The sequence below is a fragment of the Aspergillus udagawae genome (genome assembly GCF_001078395.1).
Source record: "Aspergillus udagawae IFM 46973 DNA, scaffold_1, whole genome shotgun sequence".
Taxonomy (NCBI): Eukaryota; Fungi; Ascomycota; class Eurotiomycetes; order Eurotiales; family Aspergillaceae; genus Aspergillus; species Aspergillus udagawae.
This window is the reverse complement of record NW_025091264.1, coordinates 3,310,314-3,326,376: the sequence shown is the minus strand read 5'-3', so window position 1 is coordinate 3,326,376 and position 16,063 is coordinate 3,310,314. Positions and strand designations below refer to the sequence as shown.

At 49.7% G+C, this 16,063-nt stretch overlaps 7 protein-coding genes across 7 annotated transcripts; 3 read left to right on the top strand and 4 right to left on the bottom strand.

Annotated features, from left to right (window-relative positions):
- Positions 1-207: 207 nt before the first annotated feature.
- On the bottom strand, positions 208-2,008 carry Aud_001077 (secretory pathway gdp dissociation inhibitor; the record flags this gene model as incomplete). Its single annotated transcript, XM_043286578.1, has 8 exons — positions 208-296; positions 351-608; positions 664-1,218; positions 1,271-1,616; positions 1,679-1,706; positions 1,766-1,825; positions 1,888-1,912; positions 1,963-2,008. The coding sequence occupies 8 exons, from the start codon at positions 2,006-2,008 to the stop codon at positions 208-210; spliced, it is 1,407 nt and encodes a 468-aa protein (XP_043142513.1).
- A 708-nt stretch (positions 2,009-2,716) lies between these two features.
- Positions 2,717-3,603, bottom strand: mrpl4 (mitochondrial 54S ribosomal protein uL29m; the record flags this gene model as incomplete). Its single annotated transcript, XM_043286577.1, has 3 exons — positions 2,717-2,836; positions 2,994-3,160; positions 3,237-3,603. The coding sequence occupies 3 exons, from the start codon at positions 3,601-3,603 to the stop codon at positions 2,717-2,719; spliced, it is 654 nt and encodes a 217-aa protein (XP_043142512.1).
- A 940-nt stretch (positions 3,604-4,543) lies between these two features.
- On the top strand, positions 4,544-6,619 carry Aud_001075 (NOT2/NOT3/NOT5 family protein; the record flags this gene model as incomplete). The annotated part of the gene is made up of 7 exons (XM_043286576.1): positions 4,544-4,766; positions 4,837-4,981; positions 5,088-5,605; positions 5,659-5,723; positions 5,778-6,043; positions 6,108-6,462; positions 6,524-6,619. 7 exons carry the CDS (start codon positions 4,544-4,546, stop codon positions 6,617-6,619), a joined length of 1,668 nt encoding a protein of 555 aa, XP_043142511.1.
- Positions 6,620-6,948: 329 nt separating this feature from the next.
- gtmA (gliotoxin thiomethyltransferase) lies at positions 6,949-7,997 on the bottom strand (the record flags this gene model as incomplete). Its single annotated transcript, XM_043286575.1, has 4 exons — positions 6,949-7,334; positions 7,397-7,453; positions 7,506-7,544; positions 7,616-7,997. 4 exons carry the CDS (start codon positions 7,995-7,997, stop codon positions 6,949-6,951), a joined length of 864 nt encoding a protein of 287 aa, XP_043142510.1.
- A 1,002-nt stretch (positions 7,998-8,999) lies between these two features.
- Aud_001073 (condensin subunit SMC2) lies at positions 9,000-12,884 on the top strand (the record flags this gene model as incomplete). Its single annotated transcript, XM_043286574.1, has 6 exons — positions 9,000-9,026; positions 9,094-9,134; positions 9,250-11,407; positions 11,460-11,834; positions 11,888-12,561; positions 12,620-12,884. 6 exons carry the CDS (start codon positions 9,000-9,002, stop codon positions 12,882-12,884), a joined length of 3,540 nt encoding a protein of 1,179 aa, XP_043142509.1.
- Positions 12,885-13,618: 734 nt separating this feature from the next.
- On the top strand, positions 13,619-14,334 carry Aud_001072 (CUE domain-containing protein; the record flags this gene model as incomplete). Its single annotated transcript, XM_043286573.1, has 2 exons — positions 13,619-13,900; positions 14,017-14,334. 2 exons carry the CDS (start codon positions 13,619-13,621, stop codon positions 14,332-14,334), a joined length of 600 nt encoding a protein of 199 aa, XP_043142508.1.
- Positions 14,335-14,690: 356 nt separating this feature from the next.
- psf2 (DNA replication protein PSF2) lies at positions 14,691-15,761 on the bottom strand (the record flags this gene model as incomplete). The annotated part of the gene is made up of 3 exons (XM_043286572.1): positions 14,691-14,799; positions 14,861-15,453; positions 15,648-15,761. The coding sequence occupies 3 exons, from the start codon at positions 15,759-15,761 to the stop codon at positions 14,691-14,693; spliced, it is 816 nt and encodes a 271-aa protein (XP_043142507.1).
- Positions 15,762-16,063: the final 302 nt, after the last annotated feature.

Below are 16,063 nucleotides of genomic sequence, written 5' to 3'. Positions count from 1 at the left end.
AATTTCAACATATGCTAGGTGTACACTACCACAGCCTGTCAAAACAGCCAGAAGCAAAGCGAGTGTGTGTGCGTTGCCAATGCCAATGGTTCATGGTGGACGGCAATGACGAAGAGAAATCCAAAAGATATTACGGCTCAATTCAGCAACAACCAAACACGACACTATATTATTGAAGCTTCATGCTGGGCTGAAGCACCCTCACATCTAATCCTCCGCAAGTCTCTGGTCCTCCCGAAGACCCTCAACAACCAGTTCTTCACCTGTGGCCCGCTTGTAAAGGTCCCGCACGTCGTCTGTGTTAACCATTAGCAACTGTGACACGGCAGAAATCTTCATTGATGTCATACCTGTTGTTGTCTCAAAGTGGGAGGTAGCATCGTAGCTCTTGGAAATGAAGATGTTGTCCTTCTCGCCGCTCTCCAAAGGTTCATAGAGAGGAATTGGAGGACCAAAGAACTTCTCCTCTATTTGGCCCAGACGCTCGAAACCGGGTTCCAGTTCCAGGTGGTGGTTTGCATCAGTCTCAGCAATAGTAGAGACAATGGCGATGTAGTAGCCCTTGGGGCAGACATTGTGGGCGGATGACACCATGGCAATGTAGATGTCTGATTCTGATCAGTAAAGTCTTGAATCCAACAGACGCCAACTAGGTCCACTCACCGTGCTTCCTTCCAACCTGAGATTGAGGTATGATCAGCTGCAGCGAGTCGCTGCCATCGGTCTTTTCAATGGGGTGCTTCAGGATGCAGATGGCCTTCAGGAGATACCCGGTGACCCGGACCTTGCCAGGGAAGTAAGACGGGTCCGCGATGATCTTCTTTGTCTTGGTGGTGAACTTCATGGCCTCACTATTGTCCTCGCGATCCTTCATAGTTGCCTTGATTCCAGAGACCTTGCCGTTCTCGTCGTATAGAACCTCGTCGACGCTAGTGTTGAGCATGTAGGTGCCACCGTAAATGGCAGACAGACGAGCAAATCCCTGAGGGAGCTCACCCAGACCATAAAGAGGGTAGATGTATGGGGACTTTCCGTACCGGGCCATGGAGTTGACGTACAGTCGGATACGATGGATGGTCTCGACGGCCATCCCAGGTGTTGTGATATACCCATCAGAGGGGAAAAGCGCCATGGAGTGACCGACAAAGTCGCGGGTGTTGTCCTCGAGTCCGAACTTGTCATAAACCTCCTTCATTGTGCACTGAGCGACGTTCAGACCTGAGCCCTGCATATTAGCAATTGAAATAGATGCTACATTGGAGAGACAAACCCTGGTGAGTAGAGGGATCGTCCTCTTTGAATTCACCAACCCACTCCAGGAACTTCTTAGCTCTTCTCTTCTCGAACATGCCCATGAGAGATGAGCGTAGAGCTTCACCAGCATCCGACGGCACCTTGGCCACAGTAGCCTTGGGGCCCTTGCCTTGCTGGACATAGCTGCCAGCAATCTGCTTGAATTCAAGGTATCTCGTCACATCCGTGGAAACCAAGATATTTGTGAGTTCACCGTTTGCCATCAGCAGCTTTGGGACCAGATCAATATTCCAATCGTTGACTCGTCCATACTTCTTCCAAGGTTCTTCGCCGGGGCGGACGTTGCCGTAATTCTTAAATAGCTGTACAAAACAGACAAGGCATCAGCAGATGTCAAAATAGACTGACTGAACGACAGACTTACAGTTTCAATGTTCACGGAAGCAGCTTCTCTAGAAATTGTGTCAGTAGGATGGGACATGGTTGATCGGGTAGCTACCCCAGTTCTTACCCTCCGTAGTGATCGTTGCGATCGATGTGGAGCACCTTGTTGCCCTTGACACTGAGAACACTGCACGCAATATCAGTACTTATTCTTCAGGCCGAGAAGATAAATCTTATCAATGTCCTTACCCAGAAAGCACACATTCCGTCAATCCTGCGAGGGGCTTTAGCACTACAGCTGTCAAACGGCGGGGTAATACATACCAGTGCCGAGCACTACAACATCATACTCGGGGGCGATCTCTTCCATGATGAATGGTCGGAACGGGCGCAAAACACTAACAATAAAATAAGCAAGGAGGAGCGGAAGTCGCGTGAGATTGAGAGAAGATAAATTTGGAGAGAGGAAGGATATGGAGACACTGAATGTTGCGGTGAGCTTGTAGTTAGCAGATAGTTTAGTCGTGGTGGTCGAAGAGCTAGTCTGGTGAAAGCCCCCCGCGGATCATCACCCAAGGACCAGCAGATGGGATTGGGCCCACAAGGGGGTGAGGATAAGTACGCCGCTCGCTGTCTTCATATTGAAGGAGCTTGGAATATGAGACCCACGATGATCGAAAATGAATTGATAATTGATCAAACCGCTTAAAATACTGACCTCCTGGGTCCTGACTATCCCCCTTTTCAATGGCACCCAAATCTTAGGCCATAACAGCTTGAAATAACCTACTGACGCCCAGTGGCCCAAACTATTGGCGCTACGGATATTGGCACCGTGCTAACGCAAAAGTCCGTTTAATCAGATAGATGGCGAGTACAAAAACGTGCTTGGATGCCTACTAGTTGATGGCTGGACAAAATATACGACGACCCTTTCGCAACTCAAGGGATAAACAAAGACCCATGTATAAGAAAACAGTACAACTCTACAATATAGTACATGTGAGATATCCCTCATGTGCAAACCATGTCCATACAACAGGAAGTCATTGCATGAGCAGCTGCCAGTTGTCAATACCTACTCCTGATTATCCTCGTCTTGTGGGCGATATCCGTTCTTGTAAAGTCGCTTCGCATCTTCCCAAGCGTACCACCTCTCGCGCAGAACATGCTTGATGCCATTTTGTGTAACGCGGATCTATCGTCAGGAAGAGAGATTAGTGAGAAGTGGTCCGAAGAATAACATTTAGCGCACCAGTACCGACGGATCCAGGTCATTGAGTATCCGTTAGATCCATTGGCGGGGAAGTTAAAAAATTTGAATGTCTGGACTGGGAAAGGTATGAGAAACTCACGGTTCTGTCTCTTTCACTAGCTTCCCATTCTCCGTAACCCGCCTTCAAACGCTGTCTCTCGAAATTGGACGTAGCTATGCGATTACGCTCCTTGACACAGACCCACCAGAGGCAGTGAAGGTCTTCCCACGACTTCTCCCGAAGTTCTTGGATGGACCAGGAACGGCCTAATTGGTGAGCCACAATCAGCAAAATCTGTGTCGACGAGGAATAAAGGTGAAAACCAGGTGGGTGAATACGGACCGTAAGCAATATCATATTCCGGTGTGCTCAATGCCGACCTATCTCTGGGGAAGAACCCCCAGAGTCCGTGATCCGGGGTCGCTTCACGCTTCTCGATTGCCGCGGGGGATACAGGCTTCGGTAATGGGTACTTTGACACGCCCAACTTGAATCTGGGGCCGGTACGGTGAATAGCTGAGACGCCGCGGGTCTTGTTCAAGTCACGCCCACGGCCAGCGACAACGGCGGTTGAGGAAAAGGACGAGCACTGGACCGGGGACCGGATCAAGGAAAAATGGAGAGACGGTGCGAGGTAGGGAGGGGGCAGCTCGACCAGCGGAAGACCTTGGCACTGGCGGGTAAGCCGTGCAACCGACTGGCGATGCATATTGACCGAAGTTGGCTGGCAGTCACTCCTTGAGGGAAGACCCGTAAGACGAGCTTTTTGCGGCGTGGAATTCAAGGCAGGAGTGGACCTCCGCGAAAGGGTCACGTGTATTAGCCGCCATCCCGTTGACAGCGAGGAATGTGCTACAATCTGTACAACAGTATCTAGTGCCTTAAGCATACAGGGAATGAACCTTGATTACTATTGTATCTAGCATGAATTTCATCTTGCGGTAGCCTTCTTGAAGTTTTGGCTGATGTCGATTGGAGTTGATGGCCACGGAGCACCAACCATTTCTCGTATATCGCCATTGCTTCCAGCAAGAAAAGAGAGGACCTGGGGTCTTCTCATAGGATAGTTAGTGTATCACTCTCTTAGCTATCATATAAAATTTCAGTAAACTAACAAGTCTATACACCGCCTTTTTTGGTTATCAAAGTCTTGCTGAAAAACCTCTCTACACTGAGATAATTAGGCGGTTAATCCTAATGGTCCGTGCGTTCCCTTCACAAGAAGCGCGCGTTTATAGCCACTCCACCTTCCAGTAACAGAGAAGTAGTCGCCGCATGAGGACTGAGGTGAAGCAACACTGTTGTTTAACTACTCTCTAAACTTTCATGATCCCTTGCTCCTTTTCGCCTTCCACACGTTTTACTACACAGATTGCTCCTTGAGGGTCAGGCACTATTATGAACAGGCCAGGTACGTCTGCGTTCAATTCTTTCTCTCAAGAGTTTCTGCTATTTGTGGTCTTGCTCCGCTATAGCAACACCGACTGGTCACTTTGTGCAATGAATTCCTTTCATGTATCAGTTTCTCGGCGTCTGAGATGTAGACCCACGGTGCTTGGTGAAGAGGAGAATTCCTCAGTGATTTTCATGATCCAATTGTCGTCTTCCCACACTACGTCCTTTCGATTATATTCAAGACTTTGAGCGCCATGGACGGACGAGCCATCTGGCTAGCCCTCTGGGCCTGTCTACTAGAGATCGCGCCGTTGCTTTCGATCCACTGTTTTGTTACGTTTGCGCTAATCAACCATTACTGCTCTTCAGGACCCGGCCCACAGCCTTTGAGAGGCATGTCTGGCTTCCCCGCACAGCAACAAGCACAGGCTCGAAACGCGACACTAGCCTCGGCGCGCTTGCCTAACGGAAAACTCGGTGCGAATCCATTACTGCTATATCCCGAAGCTGTATGGCATGAATCATTGCTGATCAGGAGTGTTGGCAGGGAGCGGCGCCAACTGGAATTTCAACTTACCTGTTAGCGGGACACCAGGATTACAAGGAAATCAGCAGCGCAACGTTGGAGCTATGGGGACATTTGCACAAAGTCTTGGTGGGGGATCTCAGCCTGCTACGCCTCTTGATCTATCGTATGTTTGACACTTTCTCCCCTTCGAGAGAGGCTTGAGTGTTTGTCAAATTGCCAGCCCAACTCTTTTCCCGTTTGATTCCTACCACTAACCTTTGTCCACGCAGAGACTTTCCTTCGCTATCAGGAGCGCCTCAGCAATCTCAGACTCCAAACCCAGGGCTAGTGTGGGGTCAGCGTGCCTTGCAGCAGACTCCGCAGCGGCAGCAGCACCCGACATCCCAAGCACCTTCACGCGCCCCTCAGACACAGTCGCATCACCCGCAACAACAATCACAGCCATCACACGAAGATGTATTTCCCTCTGGTGCTCAATTCGCAAATCGTTTAGACGACTTTCGAAATGGTGGACAGGGTATCAGTGGTCAATTAGGAGGCTCTGGGCAGCCACAGACAGGCAACATTGACGAGTTCCCCCCTCTCGGACGTAATGTCGCTGCGGATCTCGTCCAAGATCGCAGAGAATCTCTGATGCAAAGTGCTGGACTCGGTAATTTTGGCGGCTCAATGCCTTTCACTGGCGCAAACCAGAACCAGTCTGCTCAAAATCGCAACATGATTGGAGGGTCGATCAATGGACAGGATACTTCGAGAATGATATCGCCTACAAATGCGGTGTCGGCAGGTATGTTTATTAATTTTTCTCGACGGCGAACAGGGTGCTGATCGCTTTCTCAGCCATCGGAACCTCACGCTCGCCCGTTAACCAAGGAGCAAATGGAGTTCCTGGACCGGAAAAAGAGGTTAGGGGTGTCTGCAGCTCGCATTCATATTCCCTTGCTAAATTCGGTATGCAGGACTCGAACGTTACTACGATGGCGAATCAGCGTAATTTCACAGAGCAACAGCAGGCGCAGCAACCGCAGGCTGCGGCTGGCGAAGCACAAGACGTCGCTGCGGCTGCGCAGAGCACTGAGCAGCCACCGCTTGCTCAGATGAGCGAGCTCGACAGGTTCGGACTCGCAGGCCTGCTCCGGATGATCCACAGTGACAGCCCCGATGTCGCGAGTCTTGCAGTGGGTCAAGATCTGATGACTCTCGGTTTGGATTTGAATCAGCCTGAGTACGTTGTCGCTGTTATGGCACAGATGTTTTTCCTTTGCTTTACTAACATCCGTGGTTCGAAGGCCCCTTCACACCTCTTTTGCGTCCCCTTTCGTCGCATCCATGTCGGCCGTTCCTATGGAACAAAACTTTTCCTTGCCCGCATGTTACAGTGTTGCAAATATCCAGCCTCTACAGACCCGTATACCCAGCTTCAGCGATGAGACATTGTTTTACATCTTCTACAGCATGCCTCGCGACATTATGCAAGAGCTAGCTGCAGAGGAGCTGATGGGCCGCAAGTGGAGATATCATAAGATTGAAAGATGCTGGCTTACACGTGACGAGACGTATCCCGGTCCTGTGGATGTCGAACCTCGCGTCAGCGAACGTGGCGTTTATCTGATTTGGGATCCCACTACCTGGAAGAAGATTCGGGTACGTATTTATGGCCCGGTTTCGAATCCATCCTGGAATGCTGACCACATGGTATCAACAGCGTGAGTTTATTCTTCGCTACGAGGACCTGGACAACAGACTGGATCACAACAGGGGTCTTGCGCGCCCTCTTGGATTTCCTCATCAAGCTTCATGATTTCTGGTGGAAGCACAGTTTATGGTTGTATAAGCAACGGCGTTGGGTTGACTACCAAATTTCTCTGATGCGGTTCAGGTGTTGTAGCCGGTGTTCTACTCCCGAGCAGTCAGGTGTTTTCCGGCCTTTTGTGGCTTCTATGGGAACTTGGGATATCTGACATTGATCTCTTTTCATGGTAATTTTGTCAGTGTAGACATTCGAATCTATGATGTGATGCCTTCAACCATAAAAATCCGGGTCTTGCTCCTTATTATAGCCACTTAATCGCAGATGCCAGACCCGATACCACATACATGTGGATCCCTAGTCATCTCGGATCCTTTGTACTAAGTCTTGAGGGCCGTTGTGATGAGAGCCACCGCCTCCAGAGGAACCTGTCCACTCGCCCCATAGTTGTCTTGCAGATATTGCCGCAGCACCATTGGAACATCCTTCTCGTGCAACTCCCGCTGTTCCTCAGTCCAGAACTTTGGAAGCAGATAAGGGATTATCATCATGCAGACTTCGAGGAATTCACTGATAGGCAGGGACGTCTCTTTCGGCACAGCGGTGACTTTGACGTCCCTGAATCCTACCTTCTCCAATTCAGACTGGATGTAGGATTCCGAGTCCCAACCGGTACTGTGAAGCGCGAGGAACTCTTCCTGTGTTGGGAATGGGAGCTTTCCGGGCATGGTCTCAATGGCGGCTTTCATGATCGGTATCCAGGTGACTGTTCGGTGCACTTATAGTCAGTGTTTGCTTTCGAGGGTGAATGTACTCGATGTCACATACATCTCTGCCATGTTGAGGTTGCCAGTATACCTCCGGATGCGAGGATCCTGAAACACTCTAGCATCATTATTAGACATGTTCTCTGTATGCCTGGCAGGAGGTCAATTACCTTTCAAGGCGGCGATGGCGTCTGGGAAGCTCTGGAAGCCTAGTTGAAGATCGCGACTGTCAGCATCCCCTCATAACATTGAATCTGAATGGTTACTTATGAAGGCATACCAAAAGAGACAAAAACATGCGTATAATGCGCATCTGGCAGCCCAGTGTCTAGCGCATTCACGATCTTCGTTTCAGCATTGACCCATCCTTCATCTTCAAGCCTCTGCTTGGTGTATTCCAACATGCCTTCTGACAGATCACCGCAGGTCAATTTCCATGTTCTCTTTGCTTCATCATTAAGTGTGCGGTTGAGTACGCTGGAGACAGCTCCAATTCCGCAGGCATTGTCCAGGACAACCAGCTGCTTCTGGTAGGGATTAGCCACGCCAGAGTACTCAACCAAGGTCTCAGCGTATAGCCCAGTGAGCTTTTCGGTGTACTTGTACCGGTCAGTAAACTCCTTGGCCTTGAACATATTCTGGAGGTAGTCTATCTTGGCCATTTTGGTGAAGTTGAAGAGCGAGTATAAGAGATACGACAAAGAGTTACAAAGACAACAGCAGTTGATCTGGCGAGAAGAGACATTTTCTTTCAGACATTCTGGAGACTTTATACCCCTTCATGATCATATAATCTACTCATCAGCAGATGCGCCAAGGACAAACATGAGGGTTCAAAAGTGTCCGAAATCTCTCCGTGAGAACCCCGGGAGGTGGAAACAGGGCATTCGTGCGCATAACCGGTAACCTGACTCCTAAGGCTAACCAGTAAGAATCTATTGATCATTTGGGTTGCATTGGTGGCGTATGTAAGGTTATTCTCCCTTACTACGTTGGAAAGAACCTTTGGTAAAACCGCATGCTGGGATCGCTAGTCAGGAGACATAGAAAAATGAAAATAAACCGCCATTCCTTCCTCTAGGAGATATTTTGAAACCCGCTCTGGTCTCTGAGAAATGGATCAAATAGTTGCTATCTTACTAGGAGTACATAGCAGCAATAGCATTAAATAATGAAGGGCTGACTCTGGGTGTGACAACACATAGTTCAAAACGGTATAAGAAGATATACCATCGAGTGCCCTTAAAGCTGATCGTGGGGTGGATGATTAAGACTAGAACTGTAGAAATATCACACTTAAGACGCTGGCTACGACGCTGAACGCGAAACAGTCAGCAACGTCTTTTCGATCATTTTGACTTGTACACCTTCTGATCATTTTTGAGTACTCATTGGGAACAACAATATTATGAGCTGGTATTACCAGCCTGATCATGTGATCCAATAGACCCCTCCCAAGCTTACATCATCAAAATAATCCACGCTATCCCTATATTAGCAAACCATAAACATGGCTACGGTCGGCCAAACACCGCCGGCGCGAAAACAATCGGGTCGTCAACGTTTGCTCAAATCAACAACTGCTTGGTCGTAAACTGTCCTTCGCTATCACCATCCCATGCGCTTAGAAGCTAGGTTCTTGGGGCTGGATCGAAGTCGCAATCATGAGGGTCACAGAGATTGTCATTGATGTGAGTTTTTACTGTCAAGATCGAAAGAGTCAATCGAGTCGTTGATGGCTGACTTCGTTGCTGATAGGGCTTCAAATCGTACGCTGTGCGTACAGTTATCTCAGGATGGTATGCGCTCCTTTTATGAAGGCTCTATAGTTTGCAGGCTGTCGGCTATGGCTATTTTTGAATATTTATCATTTTGTGCCACAACCGCGGGAAGCGAGCTGACCATTATGCGCAGGGACGAATCATTCAACTCCATCACTGGGCTGAACGGCAGTGGTAAATCGAATATCTTGGATGCTATCTGTTTCGTACTGGGAATTACGAATATGTCGACCGTTCGTGCGCAAAACCTTCAGGATCTCATTTACAAGCGAGGCCAGGCTGGTGTCACCAAGGCTAGCGTGACTATCGTCTTCGATAACCGGGATACCGCCAAATCGCCCATCGGATTCGAAGAGTATGCGACCATTTCTGTTACTCGCCAAATCGTCCTCGGAGGCACCAGTAAATACCTGATCAACGGCCATCGTGCTCAACAGCAGACAGTACAGAACCTCTTCCAGAGTGTCCAATTGAACATCAACAACCCAAACTTCCTGATCATGCAGGGTCGGATCACGAAGGTCTTGAATATGAAACCCGTGGAAATTTTGTCAATGATTGAGGAAGCGGCTGGTACGCGTATGTTCGAAGATCGACGGGAGAAGGCGGTCAAAACAATGTCCAAGAAGGAGTTAAAGTTGCGGGAAATCGAAGGCTTATTGAAGGAGGAGATTGAGCCTAAGTTGGAGAAACTTAGAGCTGAAAAGCGAGCATTTCTTGATTTTCAGCAAACACAGAACGATCTGGAGCGGTTGACCCGGCTGGTGGTTGCTCACGATTACCTTCGAAGCGGGGAGCGGTTGCGAGTGACGGGCGAGGAATGCGAGAACAAAGGACGCAAAATGCAAGCGCTCGAGGAGAACGCCGCCAAGCTCAAGAACGAGATCTCTCACTTGGAAGAGGATATGAAACGGGTCAGAGCTGCTCGTGACAAGGAATTGCGAAAGGGGGGCAAATTCCAGGCTCTAGAGAACGAGGTCAAGTCGCATTCGCACGAACTGGTCCGACTGAGCACGCAATTGGACCTTAAGAACGCCAGCGTCTCAGAAGAGCAAGAGAAGCGAGAAACAGTCAAAAGGACCGTCAAGGACCTCGAGAAAGTTCTCAAGGAAAAGAGGGAGGTCTACAACAAACTACAGGCTGAATATGATGCCGCAAAATCCGAATTCGACGCCCAGACAGCCGAAGTCGAACAAAAGGAGGAACTGCTTCAGACATTACAGACCGGCGTTGCATCCAAGGAAGGTCAAGAAAGTGGGTATCAAGGGCAGCTACAGGATGCCCGTAATCGCGCCAGTGCAGCAGCGACCGAACAAGAGCAGGCCAAGCTTAAGATCGCTCACCTGGAAAAGAGAATCAAAGAGGAGGAGCCTCGAGCCAAAAAGGCAAAACAACAAAATTCGGGACTCCTCGACGAACTAGAAGGGTTAAGAGCTCAAGCGAAGAAGCTGGAAGCAGAGCTCACAAGACTCGGCTTTGAGCCTGGAAAAGAAGAGCAGATCTACCAAGAGCAGACGGAACTGCAAAGAGACATTCGAGATTTGCGCGAGAGAGCCGACGGACTCAAGAGAAAAGTGGCAAATGTCGACTTTACTTACACAGACCCTCACCCCAATTTCGATCGATCCAAGGTCAAGGGCTTGGTTGCTCAGCTCTTCACGCTGGACAAGGACAAAATTCAGGCCGCCACTGCCCTGGAAATTTGTGCCGGAGGCCGTCTTTACAACGTCGTTGTCGACACTGCGGAGACTGGTACACAGCTCCTTCAGAATGGCAAACTGCGCAAGCGCGTGACTATCATTCCTCTCAACAAGATCTCCTCTTTCAGAGCTTCTGCGGAGAAGATCGGGGCAGCGCAGAATATTGCGCCGGGCAAAGTGGACCTGGCTCTGTCTTTAATCGGTTACGATGAGGAAGTCACTGCGGCGATGAACTACGTCTTTGGCAATACCTTGATATGCCAGGACGCCGATACCGCCAAGAGAGTCACATTCGACCCGGCTGTGCGAATCAAGAGTGTCACTCTCGAGGGAGACGTCTATGACCCATCCGGAACACTGTCTGGTGGTAGCTCACCCAATTCAAGTGGTGTTCTTGTCACCCTGCAGAAGCTAAATGAGATTACACGGGAAATGAGGAGCAAGGAACGGCGTCTTGCAGCCTTAGAAGACACTTTGAGAAAGGAAAAAAAGAAGCTCGATACTGTCCGCGCTATCAAACAGGAGTTGGACCTCAAGAGTCACGAAATCAAGCTGACAGAGGAACAAATAAGCAATAACTCGTCCTCGTCGGTAGGTTGTCCAACTGGGATTTGACTTTAGGCCTATTCTGACTTTGGGGCAGATTATTCATGCTGTCGAGGAAATGAAAGCGAACATCGAGCAGCTGAAAAAGGACATTTCTGACGCAAAAGCTCGTCAGGCCGAGGCTATGAGGGACATCAAACGGATCGAAAAAGACATGAGTGAGTTCAACAACAACAAGGACAGCAAGCTGGCAGAATTGCAAACTACGCTGGATTCGCTCAAGAAGAAGCTTGCCAAGAACTCGAATTCAGTCAAGGCCCTACAGAAAGAGCTTCAAAACTCGAGGCTTGAATCTGAACAAGTTGGCAGCGATTTGTCGGCGGCAGAGGAGCAGTATGCCGAAGCTGAGAATACGCTGAAAGCTCAGATGGAAGAGATCCAGTCTATGAAGCGCGAACAGGCCCGAGTCAAGGTTTGAAGACAATACTCATGTCTCGTCTGCGTTAAGCTAATGCCGTTCCTTAGGACGCTCATGACATTGCCCAAGCGCAACTTGAGGACGAGAGAGCCAAATTGACCGGCTTCGACGAGGAATTGCGTGAACTCGAGGAGGCAATCAAGTCGAAGAACTCCCGGATCACCGAAGAGGGTCTTGAAATGCAGAAGCTTGGTCACCAGCTTGAGAAGCTGCAGAAAGACCAGCAGGCAGCTGCCCAAACGGTTGCGCACATGGAGGAAGAGCATGAATGGATCGCAGATGAGAAGGACAACTTCGGCCGCCCCAACACCCCCTATGACTTCAAGAGCCAGAACATCGCGGAATGCAAGGCTACCTTGCGAAACGTCACCGAGCGATTCCAAGGCATGAAGAAGAAGATAAACCCCAAGGTCATGAACATGATTGATAGCGTGGAGAAGAAGGAGGCCGCTCTGAAGAATATGATGAAGACTGTGATCAGAGATAAGCGCAAGATCGAGGAAACTATCATCAACCTGAACGAATACATGAAGGAAGCTCTCCACAAGACCTGGACCAAAGTCAACAGTGACTTTGGTCAAATCTTTGCAGAGCTACTGCCCGGCAGTTTTGCTAAATTGGACCCTCCCGAGGGCAAGGATATCACCGATGGTCTTGAGGTCAAGGTGTCTCTAGGCAAGGTGTGGAAGCAGAGTCTGACGGAACTGTCTGGTGGTCAACGGTGAGTTTTGACATCTGTGACGTGTAGTCGCCGAAGCTGACATGTCGAACCCTTGTAGATCGCTCATTGCCCTTTCACTGATCATGGCACTCCTGCAATTCAAGCCTGCGCCAATGTACATTTTGGACGAAGTTGACGCCGCGCTGGATATGTCTCACACGCAGAACATTGGTCGGTTGATTAAGACCCGTTTCAAGGGCTCTCAGTTCATTATTGTCTCTCTGAAGGACGGCATGTTCCAGAATGCCAACCGTATCTTCCGGACGAGGTTCGGCGAGGGAACCAGTGTGGTCCAAGCTCTGACACCGGCCGACATGAAATAATGAGGGTTTCTGCCGTTTGTTTTCTCCTGTCTATATTCAAATGCTTGACTTTGTGTTGTTCAGGGATATGGTTTTCGAGTTGTGCTTGGGCTTACTGGTTCGGATATCGTCCGTGATCGGTCATACTAGATCTCGGAGGTGGTGTTTCTAGGGTGATATACATGGTTCTTGGATGAGTCTGCTTTGATTCCTGGTGATGATGAATGCATAATGATGACTATTTCTCAATTCCTCAAAGAAATAGCTAAATGATGAGAATCAGTCGTCCCTTGAGGATGACTTTGGAGTATTCTCGCAGCCGTAATGACTACTGGGTCTGGCAACTATATTTCTTGATCAGTTTCCATGCCAGTGACCACTTCCATTATCCATATACCTCATACTTGACAAGATCTCAATATGGAACTACGACGTCCCCAATTATGTGTTGCTTACGGGCCAATTAAGCCGTCTGTTCCGCTGGCCGGAATAACCACTATCAGATGTCTCCGAGTTCCGTCATCTGTCCACCGCCACCTTGCGGGTGAGCATCACTATCTCCGGACTTTGTCATTTCCTGGCACCTGTTCATTTTAATCGTTTTCCAACGTCAAACCTGGCAATTCCTTCGGTGTGCTAAATTATTACTTTCACTTAATACTATCTCTTGTATTTACCTAGCCACGTGTCGCGCGCAATACATAAACTCTGGTCTCACACGCGGGTCGTCCTGATCAGTCATTCAGCCGACAACCATGCCCGAGGAAGAACCATCGCTCAACATCCCGTCGCTGCTCACTCTAGCAGTCGTTTCTTTCTTCGTTATCAGATGGTTCTTTAAACGCGACGGTAGTCCCGATGCAGGCGGCCCCCGGACCCGTGGTCGCGGGAATATCGTCGACCCAGCCCAGGTGGAACAAATAGCTCAGATGTTTCCTCAGCTCAGCAGTCGCGAGATCATATGGGACTTGCAGCGCAATGGCGGGAATGTTGCAGCGACTACGGAGCGAATTCTCAGTGGACGTGGATTGGATATGGTACGTACCGGCGATTCCCCTATCTGTCTATCACCCGCGGAATGCAGACGATACGCCGCGCGGGCTCGTTTCAATCCTTTCTGAAGCGACTGAAACTAATGAGATCGTGTGTATAGCCACCACCCTCGTTCCAGCCTGCGATCATTCTACCCTCTACTACTGCCGCGGCGGCAGCTGCGCAGCCCTCCTCGACATCCGGGGCTTCCCTAAAGTCTGACGGCCAGGATCTGATTTCTCGATATAACCTCAGCTCAAAAATCAATGGTAGTGCCGACGCTACCAATGATCAATCAACGCAGAGATCGACTAGCGGATGGTCGCAGAGCAAAGAGGAGCGACAGCGTTTGTTGCAGAAGCGGAGGGACGAGATGATTTTGGCAGCTCGGAGGAAGATGGAGCAGAAGCAGCGGCAGGCTGACAATGTGTCGACTTGAGGGGAATGGGGAAAAGAGATTTTATCATCTTCATTTCGCATTTGTAAGGATACTTTTTCGTTGTTCTTTGCTCATTGTTATGCGGTGTGGGACATTATACCATTTCTTTCTACTTGTCCATCTAGCCAAGTTGGGACCTATAGGTTCAATCCAGGCAGTTTCTTGTGAACAATTTGTCTGTGTCTTTGCTGTCTGAGCGTCGCATGTTGATGGTGTTTGGTGGCAGGATATTTGCAATTGCTTGGAAAATATAGGGTATATATACATTTGAAACTCGTCCAATCGCAATAGCTTGCGCCGTGTGTGTCCTTTCCATAACTCCATAATGCAAGAAAAAGCAAATCAGAAAAAGGGGTCTAGAACTCCATCTCATCTTCATCGTCCTGGGTGGCATCATATCCCCCATTGGCCATCTCTTCCGCCATCTGCTCCCGCCGAGCTTGCTCTTTCGACGCACCGATTTTCCTAGACATGGTGTCAGTTGTTTTTCTCTCTCCCTTGATCTAAGCAAGGGTGACCGCCATACCTGAGTCCATCTACGACCCCTGTCACGAATCCTCTCGACTCACCAATCTCCATCGCCCCAACACCCGTGAGAGCCACTCCACCTCCGCTGGTGGCAGCAGCATCCAAGACGTCCACACCAGAGCGTATCTTCGCCATACGCACCTCCCGCAGCTCCTTCAGCAACCGCCGTATCTGGTCCGGATCAACCAGATCGTCACTCGCCGCGTCGAGAAGCATATTGCCCACCTCCAACCAATGGTACGGTAATGACGGGGGCTCGCCAGTTTGTGCATTGTCCTGTGCGATATTCTGCGGTAAGAATGGTGGCGAAGGAAAGTATCGCTGGCCATCCGGCGTATGGCGCGCCTTGGCTATCGGCCTCTGTCCACGGTTGCGGTCGCGGAGGCTCGGCTGCCCGGGCAGCGGGGGAGGCGGGGAGAAAGCATTCTCGTATTCGTGACGTTGCGTTTCGATCTCGAGGATCAGGGAGAGGGGCTCAGGATGAAGCCATGCGGGGGGGAGGATGTTTGCGCGGCGCTGACGTTTGAGGAGGAGGGCTAGCCACAGCGGGAGGGAGGCGCGACGGGGAGGTAGGAGCGGTTCGACTTGACCCTGTTCGAAGGTGCGTTTGTTAGTTCATGAATCGAGCCATGCTTGCCGAGTTGATTATGCTCTCTGGTTTGTGTATTGTACCGAGTCCAAGTCGCGCAATGCCGCGACATGGATCTGTCCGCACACGCGACATATCGGGGAAGATAGCAATTTCGACGGCGCAGAGCAGCAAAGCAGCCTGTCCGGCGACTTACACCTAACAATTCAAGGCCCTCTAAGCGTTGACGAGGGAGAATTGTCACCATCTCCATCTCCGCTAGGAAGGCAATCTCCGGGGGCGTGATGCCCCGCGGAAGAGGAAAGGCCATTGAGCCTCAGGTTTTGTGATCCAGGGAGAATTTAGACGGATGACTATTGATGGGCAAGGTCCATCTGGGAGCGAATTATCGCATCGATCTTTTTGAAATTAGAGAAATGTAATTATCCTCTGATGCATGCGCTCTGGCTCTTTCATCGTCCGTTTTGGGAAATTGTCAAAGACGATGTTTGAACCGTTTGCAACTCGATCTATTTATTGGAGCTTGGATAGCTTAAGCTCTATCCATGGAGATTAATTACTACACTTTCTCTCCTTCATTCGCTTCACACTAGTGACCTTAATTCTCTTGTC